The sequence below is a fragment of the Pelophylax lessonae genome (genome assembly GCF_965119305.1).
Source record: "Pelophylax lessonae genome assembly, chromosome: 3".
NCBI classification, from domain to species: Eukaryota; Metazoa; Chordata; class Amphibia; order Anura; family Ranidae; genus Pelophylax; species Pelophylax lessonae.
This window is the reverse complement of record NC_138770.1, coordinates 623,594,073-623,608,773: the sequence shown is the minus strand read 5'-3', so window position 1 is coordinate 623,608,773 and position 14,701 is coordinate 623,594,073. Positions and strand designations below refer to the sequence as shown.

At 44.7% G+C, this 14,701-nt stretch overlaps 1 protein-coding gene across 1 annotated transcript in view; it reads right to left on the bottom strand.

Moving 5' to 3' along the window:
- NSL1 (NSL1 component of MIS12 kinetochore complex) overlaps positions 1–14,337 on the bottom strand; it is a gene marked incomplete at its 5' end in the record, with an annotated part of 17,370 nt that extends 3,033 nt beyond the window's left edge. The window contains 6 exons of the mRNA XM_082250616.1: positions 4,006–4,073; positions 7,814–7,868; positions 8,063–8,193; positions 9,173–9,248; positions 11,698–13,997; positions 14,211–14,337. Coding sequence (XP_082106742.1) covers positions 4,006–4,073; positions 7,814–7,868; positions 8,063–8,193; positions 9,173–9,248; positions 11,698–13,997; positions 14,211–14,337 — 2,757 coding nt within the window. The remainder of the gene's footprint in view (positions 1–4,005; positions 4,074–7,813; positions 7,869–8,062; positions 8,194–9,172; positions 9,249–11,697; positions 13,998–14,210) is intronic.
- Positions 14,338–14,701: the final 364 nt, after the last annotated feature.

Genomic DNA, 14,701 nt, shown 5'->3' with positions numbered 1-14,701 from the left:
TGTCACTGTTCACACCTGTCCCTTCAGCACATCACCTTCATACTATCATATACATCCTATCACTCCAGGAACATCTAATTGAGTGTGTATATATCTGTATGTTGAAGCTGACAGGCCCACGGTGATGAGTCCTGGAGAGTTGGATCTGGTATTCAACACATCTCTACATGACTACTGAGTGGAGATTTTGCAGCTGCAAATCCAGCCTATAACAAAAACGCAGGAGCGTTACACTGGGCCACTCAAGGACATTCAGAGTTGTCCTGTAGCCACTCCTTTGTTACCTTGGCTGTGTGCTTAGGGCCGTTGTCCTGATGGAAGATAAACCTTTGCCCCAGTCTGAGGGCCAGAGCACTCTGGAGCAGGTTTTCATCAAGGATGTCTCTGTACATTGCTGTATTAATCTTTCCCTCAATCCTGACTAGTCTCCCAGTTCCTGCTGCTGAAAAAAATTCCACACAGCATGATGCTCCCACCACCATGCTTCACTGTAGGGACGGTATTGGCCAGGTGATGAGCGGTGCCTGGATTCCTGCAGACATGGCCCTTGCCATTCACGCCAGAGTGTTCAATCTTTGTTTCATCAGACCAGAAAGTACTTAAGGTGCCTTTTGGCAAACTCCAGGCGGGCTGTCATGTGCCTTTTACTGAGGAATGGCTTCCGTCTGGCCACTTTACCACAGAGGCCTGATTGGAGGAGTGCTGCAGTGATGGTTGTTTTAGAAGGTTCTCCTCTCCACAGAGAAATGCTGGAGCTCTGTCAGTGTGGCCATCGTGTTCTTGGTCACCTCCCTAAGGCCCTTCTCCCCTGATCACACAGTTTGGCTGGGTGGCCTGCTCTAGGAAGAGTCCTTGTGCTTCCAAACTTCTTCCATTTACGGATGATTGAGGGCATTGTGCCTTTTGGGACCTTCAATGCTGCAGAAATTTTTTTTTGTACCCTTTGCCAGATCTGTGCCTCGATTCAATCCTGTCTCTGAGGTCTACAGACAATTACTTGGACTTCATAGCTTGGTTTGTGCTCAGAAATGCACAAATAATCGTGGGACCTTATATAGACAGGCGTGTGCCTTTCCAAATCATATCCAATCAACTGAATTTACCACAGGTGGACTCCAATCAAGTTGTAGAAACATCTCAAGGATGATCAGCGGAAACAGGATGCACCTGAGCTCGATTTTGAGTGTCATGGCAAAGGCTGTTAATATTTATGTACATGTGATTTTTTTTCATTTTATTATTTTTAATAAATAGGAAAGATACTAAACAAATTTCTTTCACGTTGTCATTATGGGGTATTGTTTGGAGCATTTTGAAGAAAATAATGAATTTAATCCATTTTGGAATAAGGCTATAAATTAACAAAATGTGACAAAAGTGACGCTGTGAATACTTTCCTGGATGAACTTTACATCTTTTTGAGGTTATTGGAGTATATTAAAACTAAAAATGTTTTGTGCCCAGAGTATGCTCAGCTTAAAAAAAAAAAAAAAAGCAATTTTACAGCCCCATCTAGTGGCTGTAATGTAACAATGTAAACATCATGATAATCTAAAATCTGCCTAGATTATCAAAGATTTGCCAAAAAAGTGGGAGACAGTAGTTCTTTAACAGAAAAAGCTGGAAAAAAAAAGTCTTGCTCACCATACAATTGGAAACAGACGTATGAGTGCTGCCAGCATTGCTGCAGAGGTTGAAGTGCTCAGACCATAGGCTGCACACTGCATCAAATTGGTGTGCATGGCTGTTGTCCCAGAAGGAAGCCTCTTCTAAAAATGATGCACAAGAAAGCCCACAAACAGTTTGCTGAAGACAAGCAGACTAAGGACATGGATTACTGGAACCATGTCCTGTGGTCTGATGAGACCAAGATAAACTTTTGGTTCAGATGGTGTCAAGCATGTGTGGCTGCAACCAGGTGAGGAGCACAAAGACAAGTGTGTCTTGCCTACAGTCAAGAATGGTGGTGTGAGTGTCATGGTCTGGGGCTGAATGAGTGCTGCCTGCACTGGGGAGCTACAGTTCATTGAGGGAACCATGAATGCCAACATGTACTGTGAAATACTGAAGCAGAGCATGATCCCCTCCCTTCAGGGACTGGGTCACAGGGCAAAATTCTAACAAAACCTCAAACACACCTCCAAGACAACAACTGCATTGCCAAAGAAGCTGAGGGTAAAGATGATAAACTGGCCAAGCATGCCTCCAGACCTAAAACCTTTTGAGCATCTGTGGGGCATCCTCAAACGGAAGGTGGACGAGCGCAATGTCTCTAACATCCACCAGCTCCGTGATATCGTCATAGAGGAGTGGAAGAGGACTCCAGGGGTAACCTGTGAAGCTCTGGTGAACTCCATGCCCAAGAGGGTTAAGGCAGTGCTGGAAAATAATGGTGGCCACACAAAATATTAACACTTTGAGCCCAATTTGGACATTTTCACTCACTTTTAAACTTACTTTGGTTGCCAGCGGTTTAGACACTAATGGCTGTGTGTTGTTATTTTGAAGGGACAGCAAATTTACACTGTTATACAAGCTGTAAACTCAATACTTTACATTGTAGCAAAGTGTCATTTCTTCAGTGTTGTCACATGAAAAAATATAATAAAATATTTTTAAAAAATGTGAGGGGTGTGCTCACTTTTGTGAGATACTGTGTGTGTGTGTATATATATTTATTTATTTATTTTTTTTAATAAAATTGAGCTTTGGTTTGCTTCCATTTGACTTTCAGCAGTTGCTTGCTGTGCAGTTCAGACACCATTTTCTGCAATGACAGCCCCTGTATACAGTGTGATTTTTTTCAGAGTAGCCAAAAACAACAAAAAAAAAGGTTGATTCTTAGAGGAGTATCAAATCACCACTCTAAATATGTAATACAGTAAGCTCGGAAAAGATATAATAAAATGTCAGAGGTGTACTCACTTTTGCGAGGTACTGTATGTGAACCCAGCCTAAGGCTTTACAACCACTTTAAAGGAAAAATAGGCTTTTGAGTACAATAGCGGGGGTACAGTGTTGACCAGAACTACAGAGGAAAAAGATCTGGAGGTGCTTATTTTAAAATGACTGTGAGAATGTAAACAGAACTCTGGCGCGCATCAGTAGAGAGATCAGCAGGAGGAGGAAGGAAGGAGGTCCTGATTCCCCTACATAGACCTGTAGCTAGATCCCATTTAGAATACTGTGTCCAGTATTGGCAACCTCACAAAAATGTATTGAGACTTTTCCAGAGAGCAAAAAAAAAAAAAAAAACCCTCTGGCCTTGTTTTCACTGCCACATACTGTATACTTCTTTTAGCGCTCATGGTTTTATTTTGTCTTTTTAAATCCAGTAATTTAAAAAGATAAAGTAATGATGCTCAGATTGCCATCATTGTGTGCCCCCTTGTGTCAGAGTTTCCAGGAAGCTACATATAGGAAATAATGGTTCTCCGAGAAGTCAGTCAAACAGCCTAATAAGGACATTTGTAAGGAGAGACCTGCATTAAAATGTAGCTTTAGCCAAGACATTATTAGGTTTCGGATAGCATAGTTAACAGTTCCAACCCCTGTCTGTCTTTATCCCATTTGGAGAGACTCACCCTCTCTATTTGCCCTGGGGAGCATCGTCACTGGGACAAAAGGTGATCAGAAATCCAGCATGTTACAGATTTCACTCAAACCGGAAGTGATGGAAAAATCTGGCAATGGGCACACCTGTGTAGTGGAGATTCCCTCTGACAGGGGTTTCTAACAAATCCTTACTATTTCTGTTTAGATTGTAAGCTCGAACGATCAGGGCCCACTGATCACTCTTATATTGAATTGTATTGTAACAGTGCTGTCTTCCTCCAACTACTGCGCAAACTGCAGTATAAAAATCTGGTATAATAGTAATAAATATCCAAAATAAAAGGTTTTGGTTGAGAGACTAAGACAGTCGTCAGTGTGCAGATTTCATGGTTAGAGGGGAGCAGAAAAGAATTATTGTTTAGGAAAGTTTCTCTGAACAGTCACTTTTACCTTTTTGGTTTCATGGATGTGCTGGCAAACGGTTGCAGCTGTAGTACTGAGGTCCTTCATGCGCATTTCTGTGAAGTTGCAGGAAACAGAAAACAGATTAGATCTATAGCCATCAGCATCAACACTAACAAAGAATTTGTATGCTGAATGATAGCTTGATAAAGCAGTGCTGCACTGCCAAGCCCAAGTGAAAGCTCCAAGTTATCTTGGCTGGAGCCTTTACAGGGATAAGGACCCTCCCCCTCCCACCACATGACAGGGCTCATAATCACACTTGATACCTGCAGATGAAGGGGTGGCAGAATAGCATAGGGAAATAAAGAATGGGCAGCTAAGGGGGTGTGCCATTAGGTGAACCTGTTACTTCACCGTAACAAGGGCTTTCATATCCTAGATAGCAAAATAAGGTTACCAGCCAATAAGACCCTTTCAATTGTCAGTAAGGGATGACAGCCGGGTCTAGCTTACACATTAGTTAAGTGTTAGGGACTGTTCAGACCTTGGCATCCTGGGTGCATTGTACTAATGTGCCTGGAATTAAACGCAGATCATCATTCATTACAAGATCCTTTTCTATTTTTGTCCCTACCCCTCTTGGTAAAGTTTAGTACCATTTTTGTGCTGTAAGGCAGCACTTCCTGCTTTCTCGCTAAGATGAGAATTATGTACGGACACCCTCTGCCTCCTGGAATTGCCACGTCACACATCCCAGAAGGCAATATTCTACAGAGGACGCACGCAAGCCATGAGATTCTGCACACATACAGCATGTCTGCACACGTGTATTTTGAATTTCCACACATGATGCTGCAGGGCTCTAAAAAGGTACAGATATTAGAAACTAGTGTCATCTGTGTCATTTACAGAGAGATCAAATATGCCAATTGTGTGTGTGTGTTTGAAAATGCACTGCTAGGATTGTATCACTCTAGTTGGAAACCTAATAGAACTTGATTTAATTTAAAAATTGTGGTACACGCAAAATGGCAAAAAATTGTACATAGTGATGTTTAACCACTTAAGCCCCGGAGGATTTTCCTGCTAAACGACCAGGGGGTATTTTGCGATTCGGCACTGCGTGACTTTAACGGACAATTGCGCGGTCGTGCGACGCTGTACCTAAACGAATTTGACGTCCTTTTTTTTTCCACAAACAGAGCTTTCTTTTGGTGGTATTTGATCACCCGTGCGATTTTTACTTTTTGCGCTATAAACAAAAAAAAGAGCGTACATTTTGCAAAAATAATATTTTTCACATTTTTTTATATGAAATTCCCCCAAAAAAAAAATGTAAAAATCAAAATTTTCGGCCAATTTGTTTTATGCTACCTATGTTTGGTAAAAAAAAAAAAAAAAAAAAAAAAATCGCAAAAAGCGTATTTTGATTGGTTTGCGCAAAAGTTATCGCGTTTACTAACAAAGGGAAAGATTTTTGTCATTTTTGTTGTTTTTTTTTTTAACGTGCAATGGCGGCAATCTGCAATTTTTTTTGCGGTACTGCGACATTGCGGCGGACAGATCGGACCCTTGACTGACATTTTTGACACTTTTGGGGTTACCAGTGACATTTCTACAGTAATCAGTGCTATACATATGCACTGTTACTGTAAAATTACACTGGTAGTGAAGGGGTTAACTTTATTTGGGAGGGAGGGGCTGTGTGTATCCCTAGGGGCGTGCTTTCTACTGTGATTGGCTGTGGCTTGAGCTGTAAGGACACTGATCAACGGATCTACATACTAGATCCGTGTGATCAGTGTCTTTACAGCGAGGAGAATGACAGGTGGCTTGTTTACACAAGCTGCCTGACATTCTCCCTCTCCCCCGCCGATCGCCGAGTGACCGGCGGACATCGGGTCCGCTGGTCACACGCGCGGGGGGGTGTCTGTGACTGCGCAGGGGCGCGCGCTCGCTCCCCAGAGCCTCACAGGCGAGCGACGTAGACCTACGTCACTCTGCCTGTGAGGGGCTGACTGCCGCAGTAAATATACTGTGAGCAGTCGGTAAGCGGTTAAAAACCTTTAAAGGCACTTCTGCAACCTGTAGAATATGCTTTACAATATCCACATACAGTAATCCCCCGCTCCATCGCGGTTCAGTTTTTGCGGTCCCGGTAATTCGCGTTTTTTTTTTGTAATGTTATTTTACTATATAAATCATTAAAAATGAAATATTTTTGTGTTTTCCATAGCTCTTGCTATGTCTCTCAGTATCTTCTATGTGTTTAAATGAGTTTCTATTGTTTTAAAAGTGTGTTTAAAGACCTTAAAATGCTTTTACACGTACAGTGACAGTAAAATAAACACGCCTACAATGCATTTTAATAGGGTTTTTCTATTTCGCGGATTTTCACTTTTGGCAGCTGGGTCCGGAACGTAACCCAATGGAGGGGGGTTTACTGTACTTCTATATAATATATCCATATGCCAATATATTTTCAAAAATATTGGGACGCCTGCCTTTACACGCACATGAACTTTGATGGCATCCCAGTCTAAAGCCCCGTACACACGATCAGATTATTGAACGATCTGTCGTCCGTTTTTTGTAGCATGCTAGTCTGATGTGGAAAGTGAAGAGATTATTTTCATATGAATTTTCCCTTACGACAGAATTCTACTTCAGAAGTGATGTCATGTGTTGGATTTTTTTGTAAGCGTTCTTCCGTCTCTGAGCAAGCCTAGTCTTGCTCTTAAGATTTTTTTTTGTCGTGTACGTTGTGTTGACAGACGATAAAAAATTTATGGCCTGCACATCAGGATTTTTTCATACGAAAAGTCTGAGTCGGCTGTCGAAAGCACTACACAAAAAATCCGAAAATCGGCAGATCGGTCGTCGGACGAATTTTCCCTACAAATTTTCTTATTGTGTGTACAGGCCTTTAGTCTGTAGGGTTCAATATTGAGTTAGTCCACCCTTTGCAGCTAGAACAGCTTCAACTTTTCTGGGAAGGCTGTCCAAAAGGTTTAGGAGTGTGTCTATGAGAATGTTTGACCATTCTTTCAGAAGCGCAATTGTGAGGTCAGGCACTGATGTTGGATGAGAAGGCTTGGCTTGAAGTCTCTTCTCTAATTCATCCCAAAGGTGTTCTATCGGGTTGAGCACTCTGTGCAGGCCAGTCAAGGTTCTCCACCCCAAACTCACTCATCCATGTCTTCTTGGACCTTGTTTTGTGCACTGGTCCAAATCATTTGGTGGAGGGGGGGGGGGGTTATGCTGTGGGTTTTTTTTTTTCCCCAGGGGTTGAGCTTGGCCCCTTAGTCCTAGTAAAGGCAACTCTCAAGGCGTCAGCATACCCAGACATTTTGGACAATTTCATGCTCCCAACTGTGTGGGAACAGTTTGGGGGTGACCCCCTTCCTGTTCCAACATGACTGTTCACCAGTGCACAAAGCAAGGTCCATTAAAGTTCATGTGCGTGTTAAGGCCGCGTCCTGATACTTTTGACAGTAAAGTGTAGGTAAACCGGAAACATCTCTTTTTAGGTCTGGTTCACACCTATGCAGGTTGCTGTTTGCATGTTCCAGGTGCATTTTGTGTTTTTCAATACACGTTTTTTTGATCCATTGAAGTCTATGGAATCAAAACCAGAAAAAAAAGTTCCTGGCACTTTCCATAAAATGTAAAGATGTGAACGTGACCCATAGGAAACAATGTTAAATGGACTGTAGTGTGTTTCTGCAAAACTGAAAATGCACTAATAAATGCACAAGTGTTAAAGCAGGCCTTATATATTATTATTATATAACAGCTGGACACACATTAGAACGTGTGCACAATTTCTAAAAAACACACCAAACTCGCTTACCAGATGCAGGATCGAGCCTGACCTTTTCTGGATTCACAACAGGCTTGTACTGGTTCTGCACATAAACAATAAAAGGATATTAAATCAGATGTCACAAAACATCACTAAACAAATAGTGTGCACTCAGTATGGTGGCAGAGTAGTTGGCAGCCTTGCAGCGCCACACTGGGTTCTACCAATCACACATAAATGAAATCTTCCTATTGGTCCACTGACTTAAAAATATTACTATCTGTATAAACAACATACCAGGATTTCACGCTCCATATTTAATGCTTTGACAAAGTGACTCAGGACCTTCCTTGGATATCGCTTTCTCTTCATTGCGGTCTCCACTATGGCTTCATCCAATTGGTCTTCTAGTATTTTAATGTCAGGTTCTGTCACACGAGGAAATATATGATAAGCCTAAGTTTCTTTAACTATTTTAAAGTATATATTCTTTTATAAAGCCAATGTCTACTAAGTACCCCTTGGTATTGGTCATCAAATTTAAAGTACCGCTTGACTCAATACATTAGCACAAGAAATCTACAAACAAACATCCCCCAGAATGATGCATTGTGCTGGAGATAAGTTTATAAACCACCTTCCTCTGAGAGCCAGCATCAAACACTTTGCACAACTCCAGGATCTCAATCCAGGCAGTCAGACAGCTAGGGTTGCCAATGACGATTATGAACCAATCGCGTGATCGCTAGGTCAGTTATTCCCAGAAGACATTTTCAACTTACTGGTGTGTCTCAGGATGGGCAAAACATATGGACATTCCTCCCACGTTATATAGGATTATTAGGTCTCTCTATGCATTTTCATAAAGCTGGATTTTTTTCTACAGACATAATGCATGATGGGCAGGTACAATGACCCGGTCTGATGGGCAGGTACAATGACCCGGTCTGATGGGCAGGTACAATGACCCGGTCTGATGGGCAGGTACAATGACCCGGTCTGATGGGCAGGCACAATGACCCGGTCTGATGGGCAGGCACAATGACCCGGTCTGATGTTCAGGCACAATGACCCGGTCTGATGTTCAGGTACAATGACCCGGTCTGATGTTCAGGTACAATGATCCGGTCTGATGTTCAGGTACAATGATCCGGTCTGATGTTCAGGTACAATGACCTGGTGAGCCAGGATGAAGAATCCCCCCCCCCCTCCTAGCCATGATCTGCATAGAGAAGCGCAGAGACAGAGTGATGACATCAAACAATGGTTTAAATGATGTAATGAAAATGAAATATAGGCAGATTAAACAGTTTTAATTATTAAAATTATTAATTTTAGTTATTCCCTACTGCGTCCAATGGTGAAGGAAGAAGTTTGATCTGGAGCTGGACTTGAGCCGATTCTTACCAGAGTCTTTATCTGGGGCCTCGTGCCATGACAGTCCATTGATGCTGACATTCTCTTGAAAGGCAGTTTCAAAGTCCTGAATTTAAACAAAATATCTGTCAAATCAGAAAACCAAGAACATCAATTCTTCCTGTAGAATATGCTGGGGCTTTGTAATAACTGTATTAAATATATGTCTAGTCCCAATCTAAAACTGATAGAGCTCAAGTTTTTTTTGTTTTATATCTAAAAATCAAAAGGTTGGGGTTATTAAAAATAGGAACAGAACAGCTTTTGCTGCAATACACAATTTAAAGAGGAAGTAAACCCTCCTCTGACACTTGTACCTATAGGTAATCCTATGATAAGACTTACCTATAGGTACTGTAAATATCTCCTAAACATGTACCGTTTAGGAGATATTTACCTTACATGCAGCCAGTAACGTCACTAGCTCCGTGCCGTGACTGTCGGCTCCCGCGCGCGACGTCACCGCGGCTCCGGCCAATCGGATGGCCGGATGCCGCGATCCCGGAAGACAGGCGACTGGACATGTCGCCCGTCATGGAGGTAAGCGGGCGGCACGGCGGGGACTCGTTCTAAGGTAAGTATTTCATAATGAGCTAGTATGCGATGCATACTAGCTCATCATGTGTTTCTCTGTCAGGTTGCAAAAAAAAAAAAAGTTGTATGAGTTAACAACCTCTTTAAAGCTGCCCTTCAGTACTTATTTTTCACTAATTTCAGTAGTGTCAGTCTCCATGGTTCCTCAAAATCTGCAAGTAAACCGATGTCTCCACAGCCCCGGGCATCTTTCACTGTTTTCTTCTGTGGACCTCCATGTCACTACAAACACAATAATATTATACAGGTCAGCGAGAGGAAACAGTGAGATCTTTCGGGGACCATGGAAAGTTTCCTTGTAGATTTGGGGAACAATTTCTCCAGAATGCAGCAGTGTTCAGTGGAAAAGGTAAGTATGTGCACTTTTCTTCTGCAGAGTATTTGTTTCTGGAGATCTTTAAATACAGAACAAGGGTGCCTTAGGTTAACTACAATGTACTGGGTTCTATACAATGGTATTCAGATATTAAAACAAACTTCCTATAAAGCAAATCCTTTTATGCCTCAAGCATGTAAGCCATGGTACCCTCAAAGTGCAATTTCTGGTACTTTCGTTGCAGTATGCTGCCCATTTATTTTCATTGGATTTTCATTGGACTCTAAATGCCAGCATTAAAATACACCACACACACATCTGTGCTTTCCCAAATGCACTGCAAGGCAACCTATATATTCCTTGTTACATGCCGTGTCTAATCCAGGAAAGCACAGTTGGTGCCAAAAATAAATGGCAACAAGCCTATCCATTGCACTGTGGTGCCCCTTACGAGGGGTGTGAATAGTTACCTGTCCTGTTAATTAGGTATTAAAGATGTGGTCAGGCTGCTCTAGCACATCATACTGTATACAAAATAAATTTGGTTGCACACCACCGCCGGTCCAAGAGTGTATTGAATAAACTGTACGAGGAGTACTACCACCAGGACACAGCCAAATTAGGTTGACGCGTTTCACACAAACATTGTGCTTCCTCAAAACCAGGTCAATAAACACTCTTGGACCAGCGGTGGTGTGCAGACGAATATATTTTGTGTCCAGTGTCACAGAAGCGAGCCGGGGCCAGCACCCAGACCACTGAATCCATCAGGACATTATTATACTCACCTAGAGCAGTGTACCTTTCCTTTCTTCCTAACATAATACTATATACTGTGTATATGTAAGCTAACTAGATTTGAGCAGAGATATTCCATCAGTTCTATCACAAAGTGTAGGCCAGTGACCAGACCTGGTTCTGTAGTTCTCCAAGAGGCTGATACTAGGTCAAATTCAGGTACTTGCATATAAAAACATACATTTAACAATAGATTAATGACTACAGTGCTGCATTAAATCAGTTGTAAACCCAAAAACGAAAAAAAAAAAACCTGCAAGACAAAAGGCATAATGAGCTAGTATGCATCGCATACTAGCTCATTATGCATTACTTACCTTAGAACGAAGCACCGACATGGACCCCCGGACATCGCTGCGGGCACCGCCATGATCCCTCAGCGTCTCTTCAGGGTTCAGCGGCTCCGACGCTGTGATTGGCCGGAGCCGCGATGACGCCACTCCCGCGCATGTGTGCGGGAGTGATTTTCCGGCAAGCTCCCGGCAAGGAAAACTGAAGGTCCCCCCAGACCTTCAGAGGGCGTGAGCGGCTGCATGCACTGCAAATATCTCCTAAACCGTGCCACTTTAGGAGATATTAATTGTACCTACAGGTAAGCCTTATTATAGGCTTACCTGTAGGTAAAAGTGTCAAAAAGCGGGATACTACCGCTTTAAATATTTAGGGTGCCATTGCTGACCTCCTAAAAATAGTATTTCCAGGAGGTGTGCCCAGCAATGGTGACCTCATATTTTACTCCTTTAAAACAAATTTCATTAAATATAACATCTCTATGGAAATTCAAGTTCCAAAGCCAAACACTTCTCACCCAGACCAAGTTCTTGTGATGCTGCTGCTTTTGTTCCTCATTCAGATACTGCTGACTATCCACAATTTCATTGCAGATTCCAGTACACATCTCCAGCACCTCCTGCAGCAACTGCTTGGAACAACAGTGCACTTTATAGTCTCTGGCAGCCTCTCCTGCATTGCTCTCTGTGGTCAAATTAGAGGGATGCTTTCCATCATTTACAGGGTCTTCAATGTTTTTAGTTTTTGTTAAGTTTTTCCTAGGACTGATGTTCCCCCCAGGATTCCTCAGTACTTCCCCGCTCTGGGTTATGGGTTCATTTTTCCCAGTCGTTTCTTTGGAAGGTGTACTATCACTTCCTTTTATTGCATCATTATTCCCACTACTTATGCCAGAGCCATCACAGCTTCTCCTTGCTCTTAAGTATTTACCTGGACTTCTAACCCCACCAGAGATGTCTGTCTCCCCACTTTGGTTGCTAGGCCCTGTTACTCTTCCCCCTTTGCCTAAAAGTGCATCACTGTCCCTTCTATTGGCAGTAGTGGAACATCCAGCTTGCTCATAGTCTTTTTGTCTGCTGGACTCTTCACTGATTAAATCAAACCTTTCAGTGGAAGAACTGGGTCCTCCAGGGCTGTTCTGTACATTACTGCTCAAGACCTCAGGGCTCCTCAGTCTTTGTAAGCTTCTACTGTGGCTGCTACTCCCACCAAAGTCCTCAGATCCTCTCTGCTCTTGAGAGTCTATTGCTTTCCTAGATCTGGTCTCTCTGCTGAATGAAGCATTGGTATCACCAGTGGACAAAGCAGCTGCTCTGGGGCTGTCCTCTACATGGTTTCCCTTTGGTTGTGAGCGTCTCTTATGGTGACCGCTGCTCCCACCAGGGTCCTCAGATCCTTCCCATTGCTCAGAGTTGGCCTTGGCTTGATTTACATTTTTCTGCTGGCTTGAGTCTAAACCATCGCCGTCTCCCCTGACCGCAGTGGAGACTCCAGGTTCCTCAATGTCCTTGGCTCCGCTGGCTCTGGTCTTTCTGCTAGGCAATGTATTAGTTACAGTGGAGGAGGTGGCACCACTGGGGTTATCCTCTACATTAAAGCTGGAGCCCTCACGGCTTCTCCTTGGTCGAAGGTTTCTAGGATGACTTCTCTCATCAGGGTTTTCTCGTTTTTGAGAGTTGGGCTCCACAAGATCTACATTTTCCATTTTCTCTGTGCTTGAGGCTGCATCTTTACCCCTGATGGCCATGGAGGTTTCACATCCCTCCTGCCTTCTTCCTGCACTGGACCTGGTCTCTCTCTTCAGCGATGCATTATTTACAGCAGTGGCTCCTATGGAGCTGTTCTCTCCGTTAACGCTAGAGCTGCCACAGCTACTCCTTGGTCGCAGGCTACTGTCATGGCCTCTGCTTGCAACAGGGCCCCCAGATCTCAGTTCTTTTTGTGAGCTGGGCTCAGCAAGGTGGGCTTTGTCTTTGCTTGGGATCGCACCTTCAACCAGTCCTGATACTGCACTGGAGGCTCCAGGCTGCTCTTGGCTTTTAGCTTTGCTAGATCTGGTCTCTCTGCTGAGGGATGTGTTTGTGGTGGGGGAGGAGATGGCTCCTTGGGGGTTGTCCACTATGGTAACACTGGAGCTGTTCTGGCTTCTCTGTGGTCCTAGGCTACCACCGTCAACACCTCCAGGAGAATGAGAGGTGGCGGTGGGTTCCTTGGCGTGTGCACTCTCCGCAGCGTGGGGCCCCTTGGGGTGTGCACTCTCCGCAGCGTGGGGCCCCTTGGGGTGTGCACTCTCGGCTGTAGCGTGGGGCCCCTTGGGGTGTGCACTCTCGGCTGTAGCGTGGGGCCCCTTGGGGTGCACACTCTCGGCTGTAGCGTGGGGCCCCTTGGGGTGCACACTCTCCCCTGTAGCGTGGGGCCCCTTGGGGTGCACACTCTCCCCTGTAGCGTGGGGCCCCTTGGGGTGTGCACTCTCCACAGCGTGGGGCCCCTTGGGGTGTGCACTCTCGGCTGTAGCGTTGGGCCCCTTGGGGTGCGCACTCTCCGCTGTAGCGTGGGGCCCCTTGGGGTGCGCACTCTCCCCTGTAGCGTGGGGCCCCTTGGGGTGTGCACTCTCCACAGCGTGGGGCCCCTTGGGGTGTGCACTCTCGGCTGTAGCGTTGGGCCCCTTGGGGTGCGCACTCTCCGCTGTAGCGTTGGGCCCCTTGGGGTGCGCACTCTCCGCTGTAGCGTTGGGCCCCTTGGGGTGCGCACTCTCCGCTGTAGCGTTGGGCCCCTTGGGGTGTGCACTCTTGGCAGAGTCCCTTTTCTCCTTCCTTCCTGTGGAGGGCACTGCATCATTGGGTTCCTGGTCTGTTTCATTCCGCCCCTGAGGAGTCCCTTTAATGGGGTCTTGCTTCCTCCTGAGTAGCTCTTCGCTCCTCCTTTTGCCCAGGGCCCCCTCCTGCCTCTCTGAGCCTGCCCTCCTCCTCTCTGCAGACAGGCTCCCTGCCCTCCTCCTCCTCCTCTCCGCAGACAGGCTCTTTGCATTACCGGAAGTCCTGGACTCTGCGGGGCCCCGGGCCCCTGAGGAGGAAGAGGCCGGTCCGTTCTCAGCGGTCACTCTGGCATCCTGTAAGCGGAGACTCCTTCGCTTCGGACTGTCAACATTTGCCGCCATTTTCAAAAACCGGAAGCCCCGCGCCGGAAGTCCCGTTTCCAATCCTGCACCCCCGGGAACTCTGCCTAACACATTCGTTCCGTGTAGGTTGGAGGTACCGCTTGCTTTGGTATTTTTCTATCGCAATTACTCTGTACGTATTAGTATATTATCTAGAATTCTTTCCAAACGAATATCACATCATATTTCGTTTTTTTTCCTGTACAAATGCGCACCGGAAAACGGTCAGCCGCCATCTTACTACTCCCAATTTCTATTGATTACCATTTCTGGGTGACTTGATTTCATGCAGTCCTGTAATTGATATATTTAAAAAAATTCAGTAAAGAAAACAAAGAAGAAAAATAAAGGAAACGTTTAGCTG